This window comes from Canis lupus, chromosome 30 (assembly GCF_011100685.1).
Source record: "Canis lupus familiaris isolate Mischka breed German Shepherd chromosome 30, alternate assembly UU_Cfam_GSD_1.0, whole genome shotgun sequence".
NCBI classification, from domain to species: Eukaryota; Metazoa; Chordata; class Mammalia; order Carnivora; family Canidae; genus Canis; species Canis lupus.
Genome location: NC_049251.1, coordinates 750,339 through 767,529, shown reverse-complemented (window position 1 = coordinate 767,529; position 17,191 = coordinate 750,339). Strand labels below are relative to the sequence as shown.

General features: G+C 37.0%; 1 protein-coding gene and 1 long non-coding RNA gene across 2 annotated transcripts; one reads left to right on the top strand and one right to left on the bottom strand.

Annotated features, from left to right (window-relative positions):
- Positions 1-3,963: 3,963 nt before the first annotated feature.
- LOC119866824 lies at positions 3,964-8,889 on the bottom strand. Its single transcript, XR_005381334.1, has 3 exons — positions 8,842-8,889; positions 6,622-6,731; positions 3,964-4,210 (listed from the first exon to the last, which is right to left on the bottom strand). It is a non-coding gene; the product is annotated as an uncharacterized LOC119866824 (long non-coding RNA).
- Positions 8,890-10,958: 2,069 nt separating this feature from the next.
- On the top strand, positions 10,959-11,900 carry OR4G18 (olfactory receptor family 4 subfamily G member 18). The gene is given in 1 exon segment (NM_001388966.1): positions 10,959-11,900. A coding segment is annotated over 1 exon segment (942 nt).
- The last annotated feature ends 5,291 nt before the right edge of the window (positions 11,901-17,191 follow it).

Sequence of the window (17,191 nt, the reverse complement as noted above, 5' to 3'; positions counted from 1 at the left end):
ATAAATTAATATTTATCCCAAGGACTGTAGTAAGAGATGAAGAGAGACACTATATCATACATAAAGGATCCATCCAACAGGAGGACCTCACAATCATGAATATTTATGCCCCGAATGTGGGAGCTGCCAAGTATATCAATCAATTAATAACCAAAGTAAAGACACACTTAGATAATAATACACTTATACTTGCTGACTAGAACACAGCGCTTTCTACAATCGACAGATCTTCTAAGCACAACATCTCCAAAGAAACAAGAGCTTTAAATGATACACTGGACCAGATGGATTTCACAGATATTTACAGAACTTTACGTGGAAATGCAACTGAATACACATTTTTCTCAAGTGCATATGGAACTTTCTCCAGAATAGACCACCTACTGGGTCACAAATCAGGTCTTAACCAATTCCAAATATTGGGATTGTCCCCTGCATATTTTCAGACCATAATTCTTTGAAACTAGAACTAAACCACAAGAAGATATTTGGAAGGGTTTCAAACACATGGAGATTAAGGACCATTCTGCTAAAAGATGAAAGGGTCAACCAGAAAATTAGAGAAGAATTAAAAAGATTCATGGATACTAATGAAGATACAACAGTTAAAAATCTTTGGGATACAGCAAAAGCAGTCCTAAGAGGGAAATACATCGCAATACAATCATCCATCCAAAAACTGGAAAAAACTCAAATACACAAACTAACCTTGCACCTAAAGCAGCTGGAGAAAAACAGCAAATAGATCCTACACCCAGAAAAAGAAGAAAATTAATAAAGATTTGAGCAGAACCCAATGAAATAGAGACCAGAAGAACTGTGGAACATTCAACAAACCAGGAGTTGGTCCTTTGAAAGAATCATTAAGATGGATAAACCATTAGCCAGCCTTACAAACAGAGAGAGAAAAGACTCAAATTAATAAAATCATGAATGAGAAAGGAGAGATCACCACCAATACCAAGGAAATACAAACTATTTTAAAAACTTATTATAAGCAGCTATACGCCAATAAATTAGGCAATCTAGAAGAAATGGACGCATTTCTGGAAAACCACAAACTACCAAAACTGCAACAGAAGAAATAGAAAACCTGAACAGGCTGATAACCAGGGGGGAAATTGAAGCAGTCATCAAAAACCTCCCAAGACACAAAAGTCCAGGGCCAAATGGCTTCCCTGGGGAATTCTATCAAACGTTTAAAGAAGAAACCATACCTATTCTATTAAAGCTGTTTGGAAAAATAGAAAAAGATGGAGTACTTCTAAACTCGTTCCACAAGGCCAGCATCACCTTAATTCCAACACCAGACAAAGACCCCACAAAAAGGAGAATTATAGACCAGTATCCCTGATGAACACAGATGAAAAAATTCTCAACAAGATACTAGCCAATAGGATCCAACGATACATTAAGAAGATTATTCACCATGACCAAGTGGGATTTATCCCTGGGATGCAAGGCTGGTTCAACACTCATAAAACAATCAATGTGATTCATCATATCAGCAAGAGAGAAAACAAGAACCATATGATCCTTTCAAGAGATGCAGAGAAAGCATTTGACGAAATACAGCATCCATTTCTGATCAAAACTATTCAGAATATAGGGATAGAGGGAACATTCCTCAACCTCTTAAAAGCCATCTACTAAAAAGCCCACAGCAAATATCATTCTCAATGGGGAGACACTGGGAGCCTTTCCCCTAAGATCAGGAACACGACAGGGATGTCCACTCTCACCACTGCTATTCAACATAGTATGAGAATCCTAGCCACAGCAGACAACAAAAGGAAATAAAAGGCATTCAAATTGGCAAAGAAGTCAAACTCTCCATCTTCACAGATGACACGATACTGTACATAGAAAACCCAAAAGACTCCACCTCAAGATTGCTATAACTCATACAGCAATTTGGCAGCGTGGCAGGATACAAAATCAATGCGCAGAAATCAGTGGCATTTCTGTACACTCACAATGAAAGTGAAGAAAGAGAAATTAAGGAGTCAATCCCATTTACAATTTTACCCCAAAGTGTAAGATACCTAGGAATAAACCTAACCAAAGAAGTAAAGGATCTATACTCTGAAAACTACAGAACACTTCTGAAAGAAATTGAGGAAGACACAAAGAGATGGAAAAATGTTCCATGCTCAAGGATTGGAAGAATTAATATTGTGAAAATATCCATGCTACCCAGGGCAGTTTACACATTTAATGCAATCCCTAATCAAAATACCATGGACTTTCTTCAGAGACTTGGAACAAATTATCTTAAGATTTGTGTGGAATCAGAAAAGACCCTGAATAGCCTGGGGAATATTAAAAAAGAAAACCATAGCTGGGGGCATCATAATGCCAGATTTCAGGTTGTACTACAAAGCTGTGGTCATTAAGATATGTGGTACTGGCATAAAAACAGGTACATAGATCAATGGAACAAAATAGAGAACCCAGAAATGGGCTTTCTTTTTATGGTTAACTAATATTCGACAAGGAGGAAAGACTATCCACTGGAAAAAACACAGTCTCTACATTAAATGGTGCTGGGAAAATTGGACATCCACATGCAGAAGAATGAAACTAGACCATTCTCTTACACCATACACAAAGATAAACTCAAAATGGATGAAAGATCTAAATTTGAGACAAGAATCCATCAAAATCCTAGAGGAGAAAACAGGCAACATGCTTTTTGAACTTAGCCACAGCAACTTCTTGCAAGATACATCCATGAAGGCAAGAGAAACAAAAGCAAAAATGAACTATTGGGACTTCATCAAGATAAAAAGATTTGCATAGCAAAAGAAAGAGTCAACAAAACTAAAAGACAATGTACAGAATGAGAGAAGATATCTCCAAATGACCTATCAGATAAAGGGCCAGTATCCAAGATCTATAAAGAACTTATTAAACTCAACAGCAAAGAAACAAACAATCCAGTCATGAAATGGGCAAAATACATGAACAGAAGGTCTCACAGAGGAAGACATAGACATGGCCAACAAGCACATGAGAAAATGCTCCACATCACTTGCCATCAGGGAAATACAAATCAAAACCACAATGAGATACCACCTCACACCAGTGAGAATGGGGAAAATTAACAAGACAGGAATCAACAAATGTTGGAGAGGATGTAGGCAAAGGGGAAACCTCTTGCACTGTTGGTGGTAATGTGAACTGGTGCAGTCACTCTGGAAAATGTGTGGAGGTTCCTCTAAGAGTTAAAAATAGATCTGCCCTATGACCCAGCAATTGCACTGCGAAGATGCAGATGCCTTGAAATGCTGGGACACCTGCACCTCAATGTTTATAGCAGCAATATCCACAATAGCCAAACTGTGGAAGGAGCCTCGGTGTCCATCGAAAGATGAATGGACAGAGAAGATGTGGTTTATGTATACAATGGAATATTACTCAGCCATTAGAAACGACAAATACCCACCATTTGCTTCGACATGGATGGAGGGTATTATGCTGAGTGAAATAAGTCAATCAGAAAAGGGAAAACATTATATGGTCTCATTCATTTGGGGAATATAAAAACTAGTGAAAGGGAAGAAAGAGAAAGGAGAGAAAATGAGTGAAAATATCAGTAATGTTGATAGAACATAAGAGACACCTAACTCTGGGAAATGAACAAGGGGTAGTGGAAGGGAAGGTGGGTGGGGTGTTGGGGTAACTGGGTGATGGGCAATGAGGGGGGCACTTGGCGGGATGAGGACTGGGTGTTATGCTATATGTTGGCAAATTGAACTCCATTAAAAATAATTTAAAAAATAAAAATAATTAAAAAAAATAAAAAAAAGAAATACTATGGGACACTAGATACTCAACCTCAACCTAATTAGTAATGGAGAAACTGCAACCGAAGATCATAATGAAATACCACCTTACATCTGTAAACGGGCAAGAGAATCAAATCTGACAGTAACGTTTATTGTTGAGAACATGTACTGATGTGTATTAATGGAAATATTATGCCCTGCTAGTGTGTGAAAATAGACTTAACCCCTGAAAACCAAGGGATCACTTCTCCTTCTGACTTTCATCAATCAGTGCAGATAACATATGATGCCTATGTATAGTCACATCATCTCACCTTTCCTTGGAGTTTATATTGCTGAGACGAGGAGGACAATAAGTAGTCGAGAGACTGCATCTTCTTCAATGTTGGACCTACTGCCTTCCCACTCTTTAATCAGACCTGTCCAAAAATAAGAAATATTTATGGGTTCAACTGCAGAGAAAAGATCCTCAGGCTTTTGCAAGTTGTTTCTACCCTGTTACCTCATCTTGATCCTTCCTCATCCACAGAATTCACACTTCAGCACTACACTGTATTCTTATTATTCTCAGACTCATTATATTCTCTTTATTTGGTTATTCACTATTTTTCTAGCTCCATGTATACAGACTTGGCCAATATATTGGCCCTAAAAAGCTTTGCCATTTTCGCTAAAAAGGACCAGTGTTCTGGAGCTAATCCCTCCAGAAAATAGATTCACCTTAATTAAATAGCTTCTGGGTTTCCTTTAAACAGAAAAATCATTTCTTCACAAAAGTGATCTCGAGTAACAGCTGTACAGATGAGACTCCAAGCAATCTTGCAGTGAAGCCTAGGTAGGATACTCTGTTTGCTTATTAAATGGCCTGTGATGACTGTAAAACAACATTAAGGTATATTTAACCCATAAACATACTACTTTTTTTCCAAAAACAAAAATTCCTTTGTCTCTAGATCTCCATATAGAATAATTTTAGGTATTAAAACTCCAAGTGACACTGTTCAGCTTATGGTCACTGTATCCTTTGAGCTTTCATACTTTTCAAATGCCAACTTATTAGTTCTCAAAATTCTTAGCAGAATTAGCAGTTAAGTGTGTGTAGTGGTATTTCGCCTTTTATGAGATATTGATGCCAAACAGATAAAACCAGTGACTCATAGTTCTGATAAATCTCAACAGTTCTATAAGTCATAAAACATCTGTAATGTATAGCACCTCTAATCTCAAATTTGAAAAAATACTGTCAAAACCACATAATTACTACTCATCGCACAGACTGTTCAATTTCTCTGTTACTCTGTTTTGCATCTCATGGAATTGACCCTTGGGGAAAAAGCCAAGGTTCACAAAAGTCCTAATTTCTATCAACAGCCAATAATGGAATAGATATTAGTTATTAACACTCAATCTCATAATTGGTTTCATTCCTAATGGTAAGAACTATTTATAGCTCTGTGTCTTAATTAATAACAGCGCATCTAAAAGGGAGTGAATCTCTCTGTGCTTCTCAAACCCTTGAAGCTGCTGAGGATGAACCCAGAGCCTTGCAGGTAGGTGAAAAGCCCATTCTTAATTCTCCAGCATCTGGGTCCATCATTATCTACTTTCATGTTCCCCACAATTTACTTCTCTTCCCAAAACCCCTTTCCTTTGTTAACTCACTTCAGTGGAATGATTTCCATTCATGTTGTTTTACATCCTCCTTCTCAGAGATAAAACTGTATGAAAGATGAATATAAAATATTCTTCAAAGCTCTAGAATCTTTTTGAAAATAGTACATGAATTACATCTTGTCTTCCAACTCCTCTTACTCTGAATCTTAGAATTATAAAAATAAAAAGAAACATCTATGTCTTTGCTATTCTATTCCCACTGAAATAACATGAAAAAAGCATGCTAGCTTTTTCTGTCTGCCAGATTTATTCAACCACTGTTTCCAGTCTGAAAACTCTAGGCCTGTTGCTTGAAAACTATCAAAATTATTACAAGAGATAACACTTATTTAGCACTTTAGTGTCGAAGCACTTTCTGATGTTTTCTTATTTCAACTCATTTATTCCTCAAAACCACTTTAGGAGATAGTGACTCTTAGTATCTGCCTTTAACACATGAAGAAATGGACACATCTGGCAGCTCAGTGCCTCACATAGAGCACACAGCAGGTGAATGGGATCTGGGAAGGCAAACAGTTTGGCCCTTGTGTCTGTACCCTAAATACTGCACTTTACTGTATGTATTGGAAATGCTTCCTATATAAATGTATCCATCCCCTCATATTACTGTGACACTCTTGTTTTCCAATTAAAAAAATAAATAATACAAATCAAGTTGGGGATAAAGAAACAAGCATAAAATTATTTACAATCCCGCCACCTGTATGACAATAGATGATAGCTGCATTTGTGGTGAACACAGAGTAGCATATAGAGATACTGCATCACTATATTGTACACCTGAAACTAGGTAACATCTTGTGTTAACACTAGTCAAATCTTGAAATTGTTTTTAATCCCACCACCCCATTTTTTGCAGTAATATGGGGCAAATTCTAAACCTTTACTCATTCTTGTTGTGCGTACTCCCATCCCTCAGTATAAATATTTTCCACTGTAGTCTTCTGGACTTATTGATATCTTTCCATGATAATTAATATATACCTAATGACCTTTTAAAACCTGAATATATCCACATAATCAGTCCCTTATCATCAAACATTTCAAATTATAAGAAACATTAAAGTAAAATAACATTATACATTTTATCCATTTGTCTATTTTTCAACTAATTCCAAGACATAGGATTACTAAATTACAAATAAATATTTTTTACCTTTATGACTCAACTGTCTTCTGGGTTGACAGTACTACTTCACATTTCTCTTCAGCTGAGAACGAGAAGCACTGATTTCCCAATTCTATACCAGCAACCATTCATTCCTTCTGTTGAGGAGAAAATACGAAACTGGAATCTGCTTTCTGAATTTGAGGTCAATGTAGAAAGACCTCTTCAATCTCAAATTTTAGAAAGTAACTCATAATTCAACTTAACAATCTTTACAGTTTTATTTTTTCACTTAAGCCTTCTAACCATCTAGAACATGCTTTGCTCTAATATCCATGGTAAGATACAAAAGTTTTCGTTTTCCAATGTTGAGCTACATGTTTAATAACTATTGAATACTCTGAATTTAGTAGATAACCCTTCATTATTCTATTAAATTGTATTGCATTCTTTATCATATATTACACTCCCTAATTTGTGTCACATTCTTAACTGCATTTTGCTATATTTATCTGTTCAATGTCAGTAAAATTAATCATTGTTTAATTGACATGAGTTTACAATATATCCCAATAGTTTTCCAGAAAGCATTCTCTTTTCTCCCCTTGTCACCCTCTTCTTATTTTTTTCAAAATCCCTGGGCTTTGAAATGGACATTTAGATCTCTTTTTAAAGCTCCAAAACATAGCTGTTGGGCTTTTAATGGACACTGCAGCTATTGCTTAGAATAGTCACAAGAGAATGGAGATCTTTACAATTTTGAGTCTTTTTTTTTTTCCATTGGTATGGTTTCATTTCCTATTTCAATCCACATTACAAATGTTTCAGAAAAGTTGGTTTTTAAAGATTTTATTTATTTATTCATGAGAGACACAGAGTGAAAGAGAGAGAGGCACAGACACAGGCAGAGGGAGAAGCAGGCTCCATTCCATAAAGGGAGCCTGACACAGACTCGATCCTGGGTCTCCAGGACCACATCCTGGGCTAAAGGCAGCACTAAACCACTGAGCCATCCGGGCTGCCCTGTTTTTCAATAGAATGCTTACATTGCACATTTGTGTCACTTAGAAATGAGATTTTTTTAAATCAAATTTTAATAAGTTGTTTACAATTTATTATTTATTATATTTATTAAAATAATCTTCTAGATTTATTTTTTCATTTACTTGTAAGTATTTGAGATGGACAATTTTATTATTTCTGAATGATTATGCCTTTGATGCTGTTCTTTCAAGAATATTATTTGGTTTAATCCATCTACTAGGGTAAAAATGATTAAAATATAGTGATGTGGGCTTTGTTATGTTCTTGATTTTAATGTTCCATCTATAATCAGACATTGACTATTGGTTTAAGCATTTTATTAAAATCATCATAGTAAAATGTTTCTTGGTCCTTCCCAATTTACCAAGAGTTTTTATCAGGGATTAATTCTGAAATTTATCCAGTAACTGGTTAGTACATTCAGTCCCCAAAATTCTTGTGGAAATATCCTCTGAAATCAAATACTGCTCAACTCTTCTCATGACCTTATGTGATATGCTGTGGTACCAAAAATTTTTCTCATCATAGACCCACCAAAGGCTTTAAATAGGAAAGCCATGTGGTCATATTTGATCTCTAGGTAGATACATAGGGAAACATTCTGTAGAATGGACTGGGTATGAGGAAGAGTGGAACAGGGAGATCATTTAGGAGCCTCTTCAAATGTCAAGATGGGAAAATAGGTAAAAGACAAAATGACCAGAGAAATGAGGAAGGAACTGAAATGAGAAATAGCTGAGAGGAAAAGTTGTACAAGTGGAGCTGGAAATGCAGGGACAGAGTGCTACTCAGGTGTCTATACTGGGCATTGAGGAGAATGGTAATGACATTGATTAAAGCATTGGAGTAATTTAAATTATAAATTCAGTTTTTACATATTAACTCAAAGATGGAGGTGGAACTTCTATTTGTGTACACCACATATGGCTTTGGGTCTATTACTCTGGAGTAAGGGGAAAAGCTACAGATTTAGAATTCAACATGTAGGTACTAGTTAAAATGAGTACACTGATATTGAATAAAGTTTTTCCTGTCTGAGCTACAAGAATCCCTACAAAGTTTTGAGAAACATACAGGTGGAGATATATGATATAGGATTCACATTTTTAAATCTTTTTCCTCATCCTGACCAAGGTAAACTGGCATATATATAAGATTCTGTAGAGTGAATGGTTATAAGAGTTGTTTCCAACATACTTTAAAAAAAGAAGAACGAATACTTACCACAGACTCTGAGTCAAGCCAGAGATTAAGGTCCAGCAGAGGACAGTGATTGCTGTGTTAGTGAAAGGTATAGAGAAGTCAGAAAGGCAAAAGAATAATTAGAAAAGGTCTATCATAAATATGGTCCTATTGTATTCTACCAATTAACAGAAAATCTGGCTTAGACTTGGTCAAAGAAGTTCCAGTTTATTTTTCTCCTGTTAAAAGAATAAATCTGAAGAGAGACTATTGCAGGCTTTAGTTAAGTGATTCAACATGCCTTTTTGTTTCTGGGTCCTCTCTAAATTTTCACTGTATTATGTGGGCTTTACAACTTTGTGGTTGCTGTACCTTTAGGCATATCATTGGCATTAACTGCATACACACACACACACACACACACACACACACACACAAGTCATGAAAAGAACCTTCTCTACATAAAGTTCTGTCTTTTCATTTGGAAGAAAAGCTCTCCAAATAACACTGGATTACAACTCATTGAACATTCCTGGGTCACATGCCCTATCTTAGAGTGATTCATGGCCAAGAAAAATGGGATTAAGCATAACTGGTTTAGAAAAATCATATATCATCCTATCAACCTGGGATAGAGCTACTGTCTTCTAAAATCCAGAGATTTCAGCCAAACACTAGAATAAGTGGAGCTTCCATTGGCAAGAAGTGAGAGAGGATTGGCTTTATGAAAGCCAAGGATCCAAGGGCACAGGGAGTTACAGAACTGAGGGCATGATAAGCAATATCAAATATGACAGAGAGATAAAGGAAAATGATGATTAAAAACTGATTATTGTGTTAAATATTCATAATCCAAGATATCTTTCTATGCACAAGGAATTTTGAAAACTCAATTGTTTTGGCCCATTCGTGAACAAAAAGTGAGGATTGCCAATGAGGAGTTAGGGAGAAAAAGAAAATTAGGAGATGCAAGATTCAGAGATTTGATTTTTTAAAAAAAGAACTTAATTATGTAGAGGCACCTGAGTGTCTTGGTAGTTTAAGAATCCACATTCATCTCATTCCTGGGATTGAGTCCTCATCCATCGGGCTCCCTGCTGAGACTAATCCCTCTCCCTCTGCCCCTACCCACACTCTGACATGTGTCTACTCTATGTCTCAGATAAATAAATAAAATCTTAAAAAAAAGAAACAACTTAACTATGTAAATAGGTAAAAGGAAGCAAAAAGGTGAAGAAAGCTTAACTGATAGATCCTTAGGGAAGATCCAGTGTATACTGGAAGGGGCCAGCCTTGAAGAGCACAGTGCTATGGTTAGAAGAATGGGTATGGTGTCCTACAGCTCTGGATACATGTCCTGGCTCTGACACTTGATCCCTCGAAGACTGACTTTCTTCATTAGTCAAATGAATCTAAAAAAAGTACTTCCATATGGAATTATGTAGGGTTTAAATGAGACAATGTGCTTAGTACAAACTTTTGTATAAATGTCATCTATTAAACTTTTAATTGTCTAATTAATGCTTTTTGCTTACAAGTGTTCAGTCTTTGTATCCAACATTTTAATTGAATGTAGAGGGATGTACTACGACAGTAGTTATGAATCAAAATTACAAATAATCACAATCTAAGAGTTGACGTCTATGGTAAATTACACATAATAAAAACAAAAACAAATCACATATATAAGGTGAAACAAGGTTAAAGGCATTAGGCAATTTGGGCCTAAAAATCTCTATTTGACTATTGAAATAAATTCAGTTAAGGAAAATTAGCAAAGTAGTGTGAGAATATTACTGTGAAGTTGACAGTAGTAGCTGAAATTATTCACATCTCAGTAAGTGATCAGGGGAAATGTCCCGAAATCCTTGAGTCACAAAATAAAAAGATCTGAAAATGGAATAGAAGGGAAGTAATACCATTCATTTCCAGCTAAACTATTAATAATTTTCTTCTCTTTTGTATAGTCATTCTCTTGATCACCTTAATGTTTCCATATCTGTAATATTTCTCCATATCCAATTAAATGCTTTCTAATTTAAGATAGGTATCCCAAAGAACAAACTAGCAATAAATAGGAAATTTACATTTATATCACTGACTGTGACTTTTTAATCATCTTCTATCCTCAGATGATTTGAGAATCAACTCTTCTGCCCATGTCAATGGATGGACTAAATAATTCTGTGGTTTCTGAGTTTGTGTTGCTGGGACTCTCTACTTCTTGGGAAACTAAAGTTTTTCTCATGTTGACATTTTCCTTGATCTATTTAGGGATAATCCTGGGAAATCTCTTCATTTTCTTTTTGGTAATTTTTGATTCTCACCTACATTCTCCCATGTACTTCCTCCTGGCCAATCTGTCCTTCATTGACATGGGGGTTGCCTCTACAACAGTCCCAAAGATGATTGGGGACCTTTTAAATGAATACAAGATAATTTCCTTCCAAGGTTGCATGACACAGATGTGCTTCATTCACATCATGGGAGGAGTGGAGATGGTGCTGCTCATAGCCATGGCATTTGACAGGTACATCGCAATTTGTAAGCCTCTTCACTATCTGAACATCATGAACCCTAAAATATGTGTTTCATTTGTAATCACTGGCTGGGTGATTGGAGTGATCCATGCTATGTCTCAGTTTGCTTTCATTATAAACTTGCCTTTTTGTGGTCCTAATGAGGTAGACAGCTTTTACTGTGACTTTCCCAGGATCATAAAGCTTGCGTGCACAGATGGAGTTAAATTTGAGTTTATTATTGCTGCTAACAGTGGCTTCATGAGCATGGGCACCTTCTTCCTGCTAATCCTTTCCTATGTCTTCATTTTGGTCACTGTCTGGAAACGTGCTTCAGGAGATTTATCCAAAGCATTTGTCACACTGTCATCTCACATCACTGTGGTGGTTCTATTTTTCACTCCATGCATGTTTCTCTATGTCTGGCCTTTCCCCACATCATCAATTGACAAATACCTGTTCATTGCTGACTTTGCTATCACCCCCATTTTAAATCCCATAATATATACATTAAGGAACAAAGACATAAAGGTATCTGTAAAGCGACTGAGCAAATGGAGACATTATGGCAGACGTTGCTAACTGGCTCTATCTCTGGAGCTCTAAAACTATACATCCATCTGCTCTTTGGATATCTCTACTGAGGAATCTGACAGCTAAAATAGGTAGAACTATATATATTATCTACTTCACTGAATAAAATTCTACTACTTCTGTAGAGCATTTATTCACTACTTTGGCTACCATGGGAAATGTGAATCTACCATATAAGGGTATTATTTTATTATTTCAGCAGGCAGCAGTAATATCTACTACATAATATTTGATGACTGAAATTGTACTCATTTGATAATAACAATATGAGGAAATCTCTTTTGATTCCCATAAGTACAACTCTAGAGAATTTCAGGAACCATCACATCAAGTGGTTATTTATAGAAGGGTAGTAGCTCTTGTTAGTTACTTAGGTTGGTTTCCGTCAGAAGATCCAAAGACAAAATTTTATTGCATGTAGTTTATTTGGAAGCTAATTTTTGGGTGTATCAGTAAGGGAATAGGGAAGAGGTATTGTGAAAGGAAAGATGCTTATGTTGGTAACATAATGGGAGTGCAAGCAAACTGTAATCCTCCAGGAAACTGTACTGATTCTGTGATTTAGAATTATCTCACTTGAAGGGCAGGTGTCTGACGTGTTTCTTCATTTGCAGAGGGTTCATGAACTCCTAGGCATGCCCCACATTTCCCACAACAAATATTATGCATCATGTCAAGAGGTCAGAGACAAGCAATGAGACAGACTCTTTGGTGCTGACAGGAAAGGACCATCTCGAATAAAAGTCATCTTCAAAGCAGCCTCCAAATATTGCTCTGTAACTTAAGGGTTAATGAAACATTTTCCTCCAATGGACACCAACTGGTAATCACCCATTTTACTCCAAATACCCAAACTGGTACTTGAGCACAGACAATTCTGTGATATAAACTATTTCTCTGCTTTTCACAAGTCTCAGAAAACCAAACTAGCAGGTCACAGTAGGCCATTCAGCCATGAGCATACTTCTGCAAGTCATGACCAGTCTATGCGATCACATCCCACAACTGGCGATCACGGGCTACCCACAAAACCTCCTCAGTTCCTCAAAAACAGGAAAGGAAATCTTGGTTCCAATATAAAAACTGTGGACGTAGGGCAGCCCTGGTGGCTTAGTGGTTTAGCGCCACCTTCAGCCCAGGACGTGATCCTGGAGACCCGGGATTGAGTCCCATGTCAGGCTCCCTGCATGGAGCCTGCTTCTCCCTCTGCCTGTGTCTCTGCCTCTCTCTCCTTCTGTATCTCTCATGAATAAATAAATAATTTTTTTAAACTGTAGACATAGATCAAAATAGAGTTAGATTTTTTTCTGCCTACAAAACATTCAAATGAACTGAAGGATATTTTATATCCAACTCTAGAATTGTTATAAATAAATTCACTTTGAACTTTTGATTCTGAATTTCTGAAAAGGCACACTAACAGATGATGCTCTCAATTTAGTGGCACTTACTGAGAGATCCCAATAGACCCATCACAGATACTCTGTCTATAAGCCTTTCTCTATTCCATGACACAGAACTCTAGTGTTTCCCACTCAAGGAGTCACTTTACACAATAAATACATCCACTTCTGAGGATAACACTATCTGACAAAACTTGCCCAAACAAAATGAATTCCTGTTTTATCACGTTCTGACTGTATTTAGACCCTGAAAAATTTTGGACTCAGCTTTATATCTGTGAAGAGAAATTTGATGTTTCCAAACATAAAACATCTTATACTCTATAATAAACTCTCAACTTCTCTCTTAATTCTCTTCCTTTCTAGCATTTAAACAAACTTTCACAGTATTTCAAAACCAACTTTCTATGTATACCAACCAACTTGGATTTTTCTGGAACTTTTACAAAGTTTCATTTCTGGAACTTTGTAAAAGTTCCAGAAATATCAAGAGTTTCTTCTCAGGTAATTCATGTGATGTCTGGACTTTAAAGCAAAGACTTTCCTGGACCAGAAGAGATGCCTTCTCTACAGTCTTAGGACTCCCTGGATATTGACAATCTGGAAGGACTGTTCTCATTTCCTGATTCACAACTCTGCTATATGAAGAGATGGCCAAGGACAGAGATTCACAATCTCAGTTACCAGAAATTTCCAAACAAAATATTGGCTTCTAACAGTATTGTTTGCAAACAGTTTATGTCAGAAAGAATTTGAATGAATCATGGAGGGAAGTGTTTAAGAATGCTATGAGAACCAGTTATTTTCTATGGAAACATATTAAGCTTTTAGAACATAACAGAATAAGAAAGGCACCTTAGAAGCAAGGGTCAGAGGTCCTAATATGTGCACCGAGGCATGCTTCTTCCCAATTATGTGACTTATTGCAAGATATGCCAAGATACATTTCAACATAACATCCATAATTTCATAGATTCTTTACAAATTAGGTATTATGATGAGAACAGAAGCTCCGCACAGGTGGAGTGTATTCAGGTTCTCTTTTGCTGACCTTTCCATTTGATCTTCACATATATTCATCCCGTCTTTTTTCCTTTTACCAGTTTTTTTGTATATTTTTAATTGGAGTTAGACTTGCAAACATATAGTGTAATCACCCAGTGCTCATCCTGTCCAGTGCCTTCCTCAGTGCCCGTCACCCAGTCACCCCATTCCCCCTGCCCACCTCCCCTTCCACTACCCCTTGTTCATTTCCAGAGTTGGGTGTCTCTCATGTACCGTCACCCTCTCTGATATTACCCACTCATTTTCTCTCCTTTCCCCTATAATCCCTTTCACTATTTCTTACATTCCCCGTATGAATGAAACTATATAATAATGTCCTCTGATTGACTTACTTCACTCAGCATAATACCCTCCAGTTCCATCCACATTGAAGCAAATGGTAGGTATTGGTAGCCATATGTCTAATGGCTGAGTAATATTCCATTGTATATATAGAACACATCTTCTTTATCCATTCATTCTTTTGATGTACATCAAGCCTCCTTCCACAGTTTGGCTATTGTGGACATTGCTGCTATAAACATCGGGGTGCAGGTGTCTCAGTCTTTCACTGCATCTGTATCTTTGGGGTAAATCCCCAGCAGTGCAATTGCTGGGTTGTAGGGTAGCTCTACTTTTAACTCTTTGAGGAACCACCACACGGTTCTCCAGAATGGCTGTACTAGTTCATATTCCCACCAACAGTGCAAGAGGGTTCCCTTTCTCCACATCCTCTCCAACATTTGTTGTTTCCTGTCTTGTTAATATTCACCATTCTCATTGGTGTGAGGTGGTATCTCATTGTGGTTTTGATTTGTATTTCCCTGATGACAAGTGATGTGAAGTATTTTCTCATGTGCTTGTTGGCCATGTGTATGTTTTCTTTGGTGAAATTTCTGTTCATGTCTTTTGCCCATTTCATGATTGGATTGTTTGTTTCTTTGCTGTTGAGTTTAGTAAGTTCTTTATAGATCTTGGATACTAGCCCTTTATCTGATATGTCATTTGCAAATATCTTCTTGCATTCTGTAGGTTGTTTTTTCGTTTTGTTGATTGTTTCTTTTGCTGTGCAGAAGCTTTTTAAGCTGATTAAGTCTCAATAATAATTCACTTTTGCTTTTGATTCCCTTGCCTTCATGGATGTGTCTTGCAAGAAGTTGCTGTGGCCAAGTTCAAGAAGGGTGTTGCCTGTGCTCTCCTCTAAGATTTTGATGGATTCTTGTCTCACATTTAGATCTTTCATCCATTTTGAGTTTATCTTTGTGTATGGTGCAAGAGAGTGGTCTAGTTTCATTCTTCTGCATGTGGCTGTTCAATTTTCCCACCACCATTTATTGAAGAGACTATCCTTTTTCCAGTGGATAGTCTTTCCTACTTTGTCGAATATTAGTTGACCACAGAGCATCACCATAATTCCAAAACCTGACAAAGACCCCACAAAAAAGGAGAATTATAGTCCAATATTCCTGAGGAATACAGATGCAAAAATTTTCAAGAAGATACTAGCCAATAGGATCCAACAGTACATTTTTAAAAAGATTTTATTTATTCATTCATGAGAGAGAGAGAGAGAGAGAGAGAGAGAGGCAGAGACATAGGCAGAGGGAGAAGGAGGCTCCATACAGGGAGTCCAACATGGTACTCGATCCCAGGTCTCTAGGATCACACCCTGGGCCAAAGGCAGTGATAAAATGCTGAGCCACCCAGGCTACCCCCAACAGTACATTAAGAAGATTATTCACCATGACTAAGTGGGATTTGTCCCCAGGATTCAAGGTTGGTTCAACACTGGTAAAACAATCAACGTGATAGATCACATCAACAAGAGAGAAAAAAAAGAACCATATAGTCCTCTCAATAGATGCAGAGAAAACATTTGACAAAATACAGCATCCATTCCTAATCAAACTGTTCAGAGTGTAGGGATAGAGGGAACATTCCTCAGCATCTTAAAAGCCATCTATGAAAAGCCCACAGCAAATATCATTCTCAATTGGGAAACACTGGGAGCCTTTTCCCTAAGATCAGGAATATGACAGGGATGTCCACTCTCACCACTGCTATTCAACATAGTACGAGAAGTCCTAGCTTCAGCAATGAGATGACAAAAAGAAATAAAAGGCATACATTCAAATTGGCAAAGAAGTCCAACTCTCCCTCTTCACTGATGACATGATAGAGTACATAGAAAATCCAAAAGACTGCACCCCAAATTTCTAGAACTCATATAGCAATTTGCCAATGTGGAAGGATCCAAAATCAATGCCCAGAAATCAGTGGCATTTCTATACATTCACAATGACAGTGAAGAAAGACAAATTAAGGAGTCAAGTCCCATTTACAATTGCACCCAAAAGCATAAGATACCTAGGAATAAACCTAGCCAAAGAGGGAAAGGATCTATAACCTAAAACTACAGAACACTTCTGAAAGAAATTGAGGAAGACACAAAGAGACAGAAAAGCATTCCATACTCATGGATTGGAAGAATTAATATTGTGAAAATGTCCATGCTACCCAGGGCAATTCACACATTTACTGCAATCACTGTCAAAATACCATGGACTTCCTTCAGAGAGTTGGAACAAATCATCCTAAGATTAGTGTGGAATCAGAAAAGACCCTGAATAGGCAGGGGAATTGTGAAAAAGACAACCAGAGCCGGGGGCATCACAATGCCGGATTTCAAGTTGTACTACAAAGCTGTGATAATCAAGACAGTGTTATACTGGCACAAAAATAGATACATAGATCAATGGAATGGAATAGAGAACCCAGAAATGGGCCCCAACTCTATGGTCAACTAATATTTGACAAAGCAGGAAAGACTAT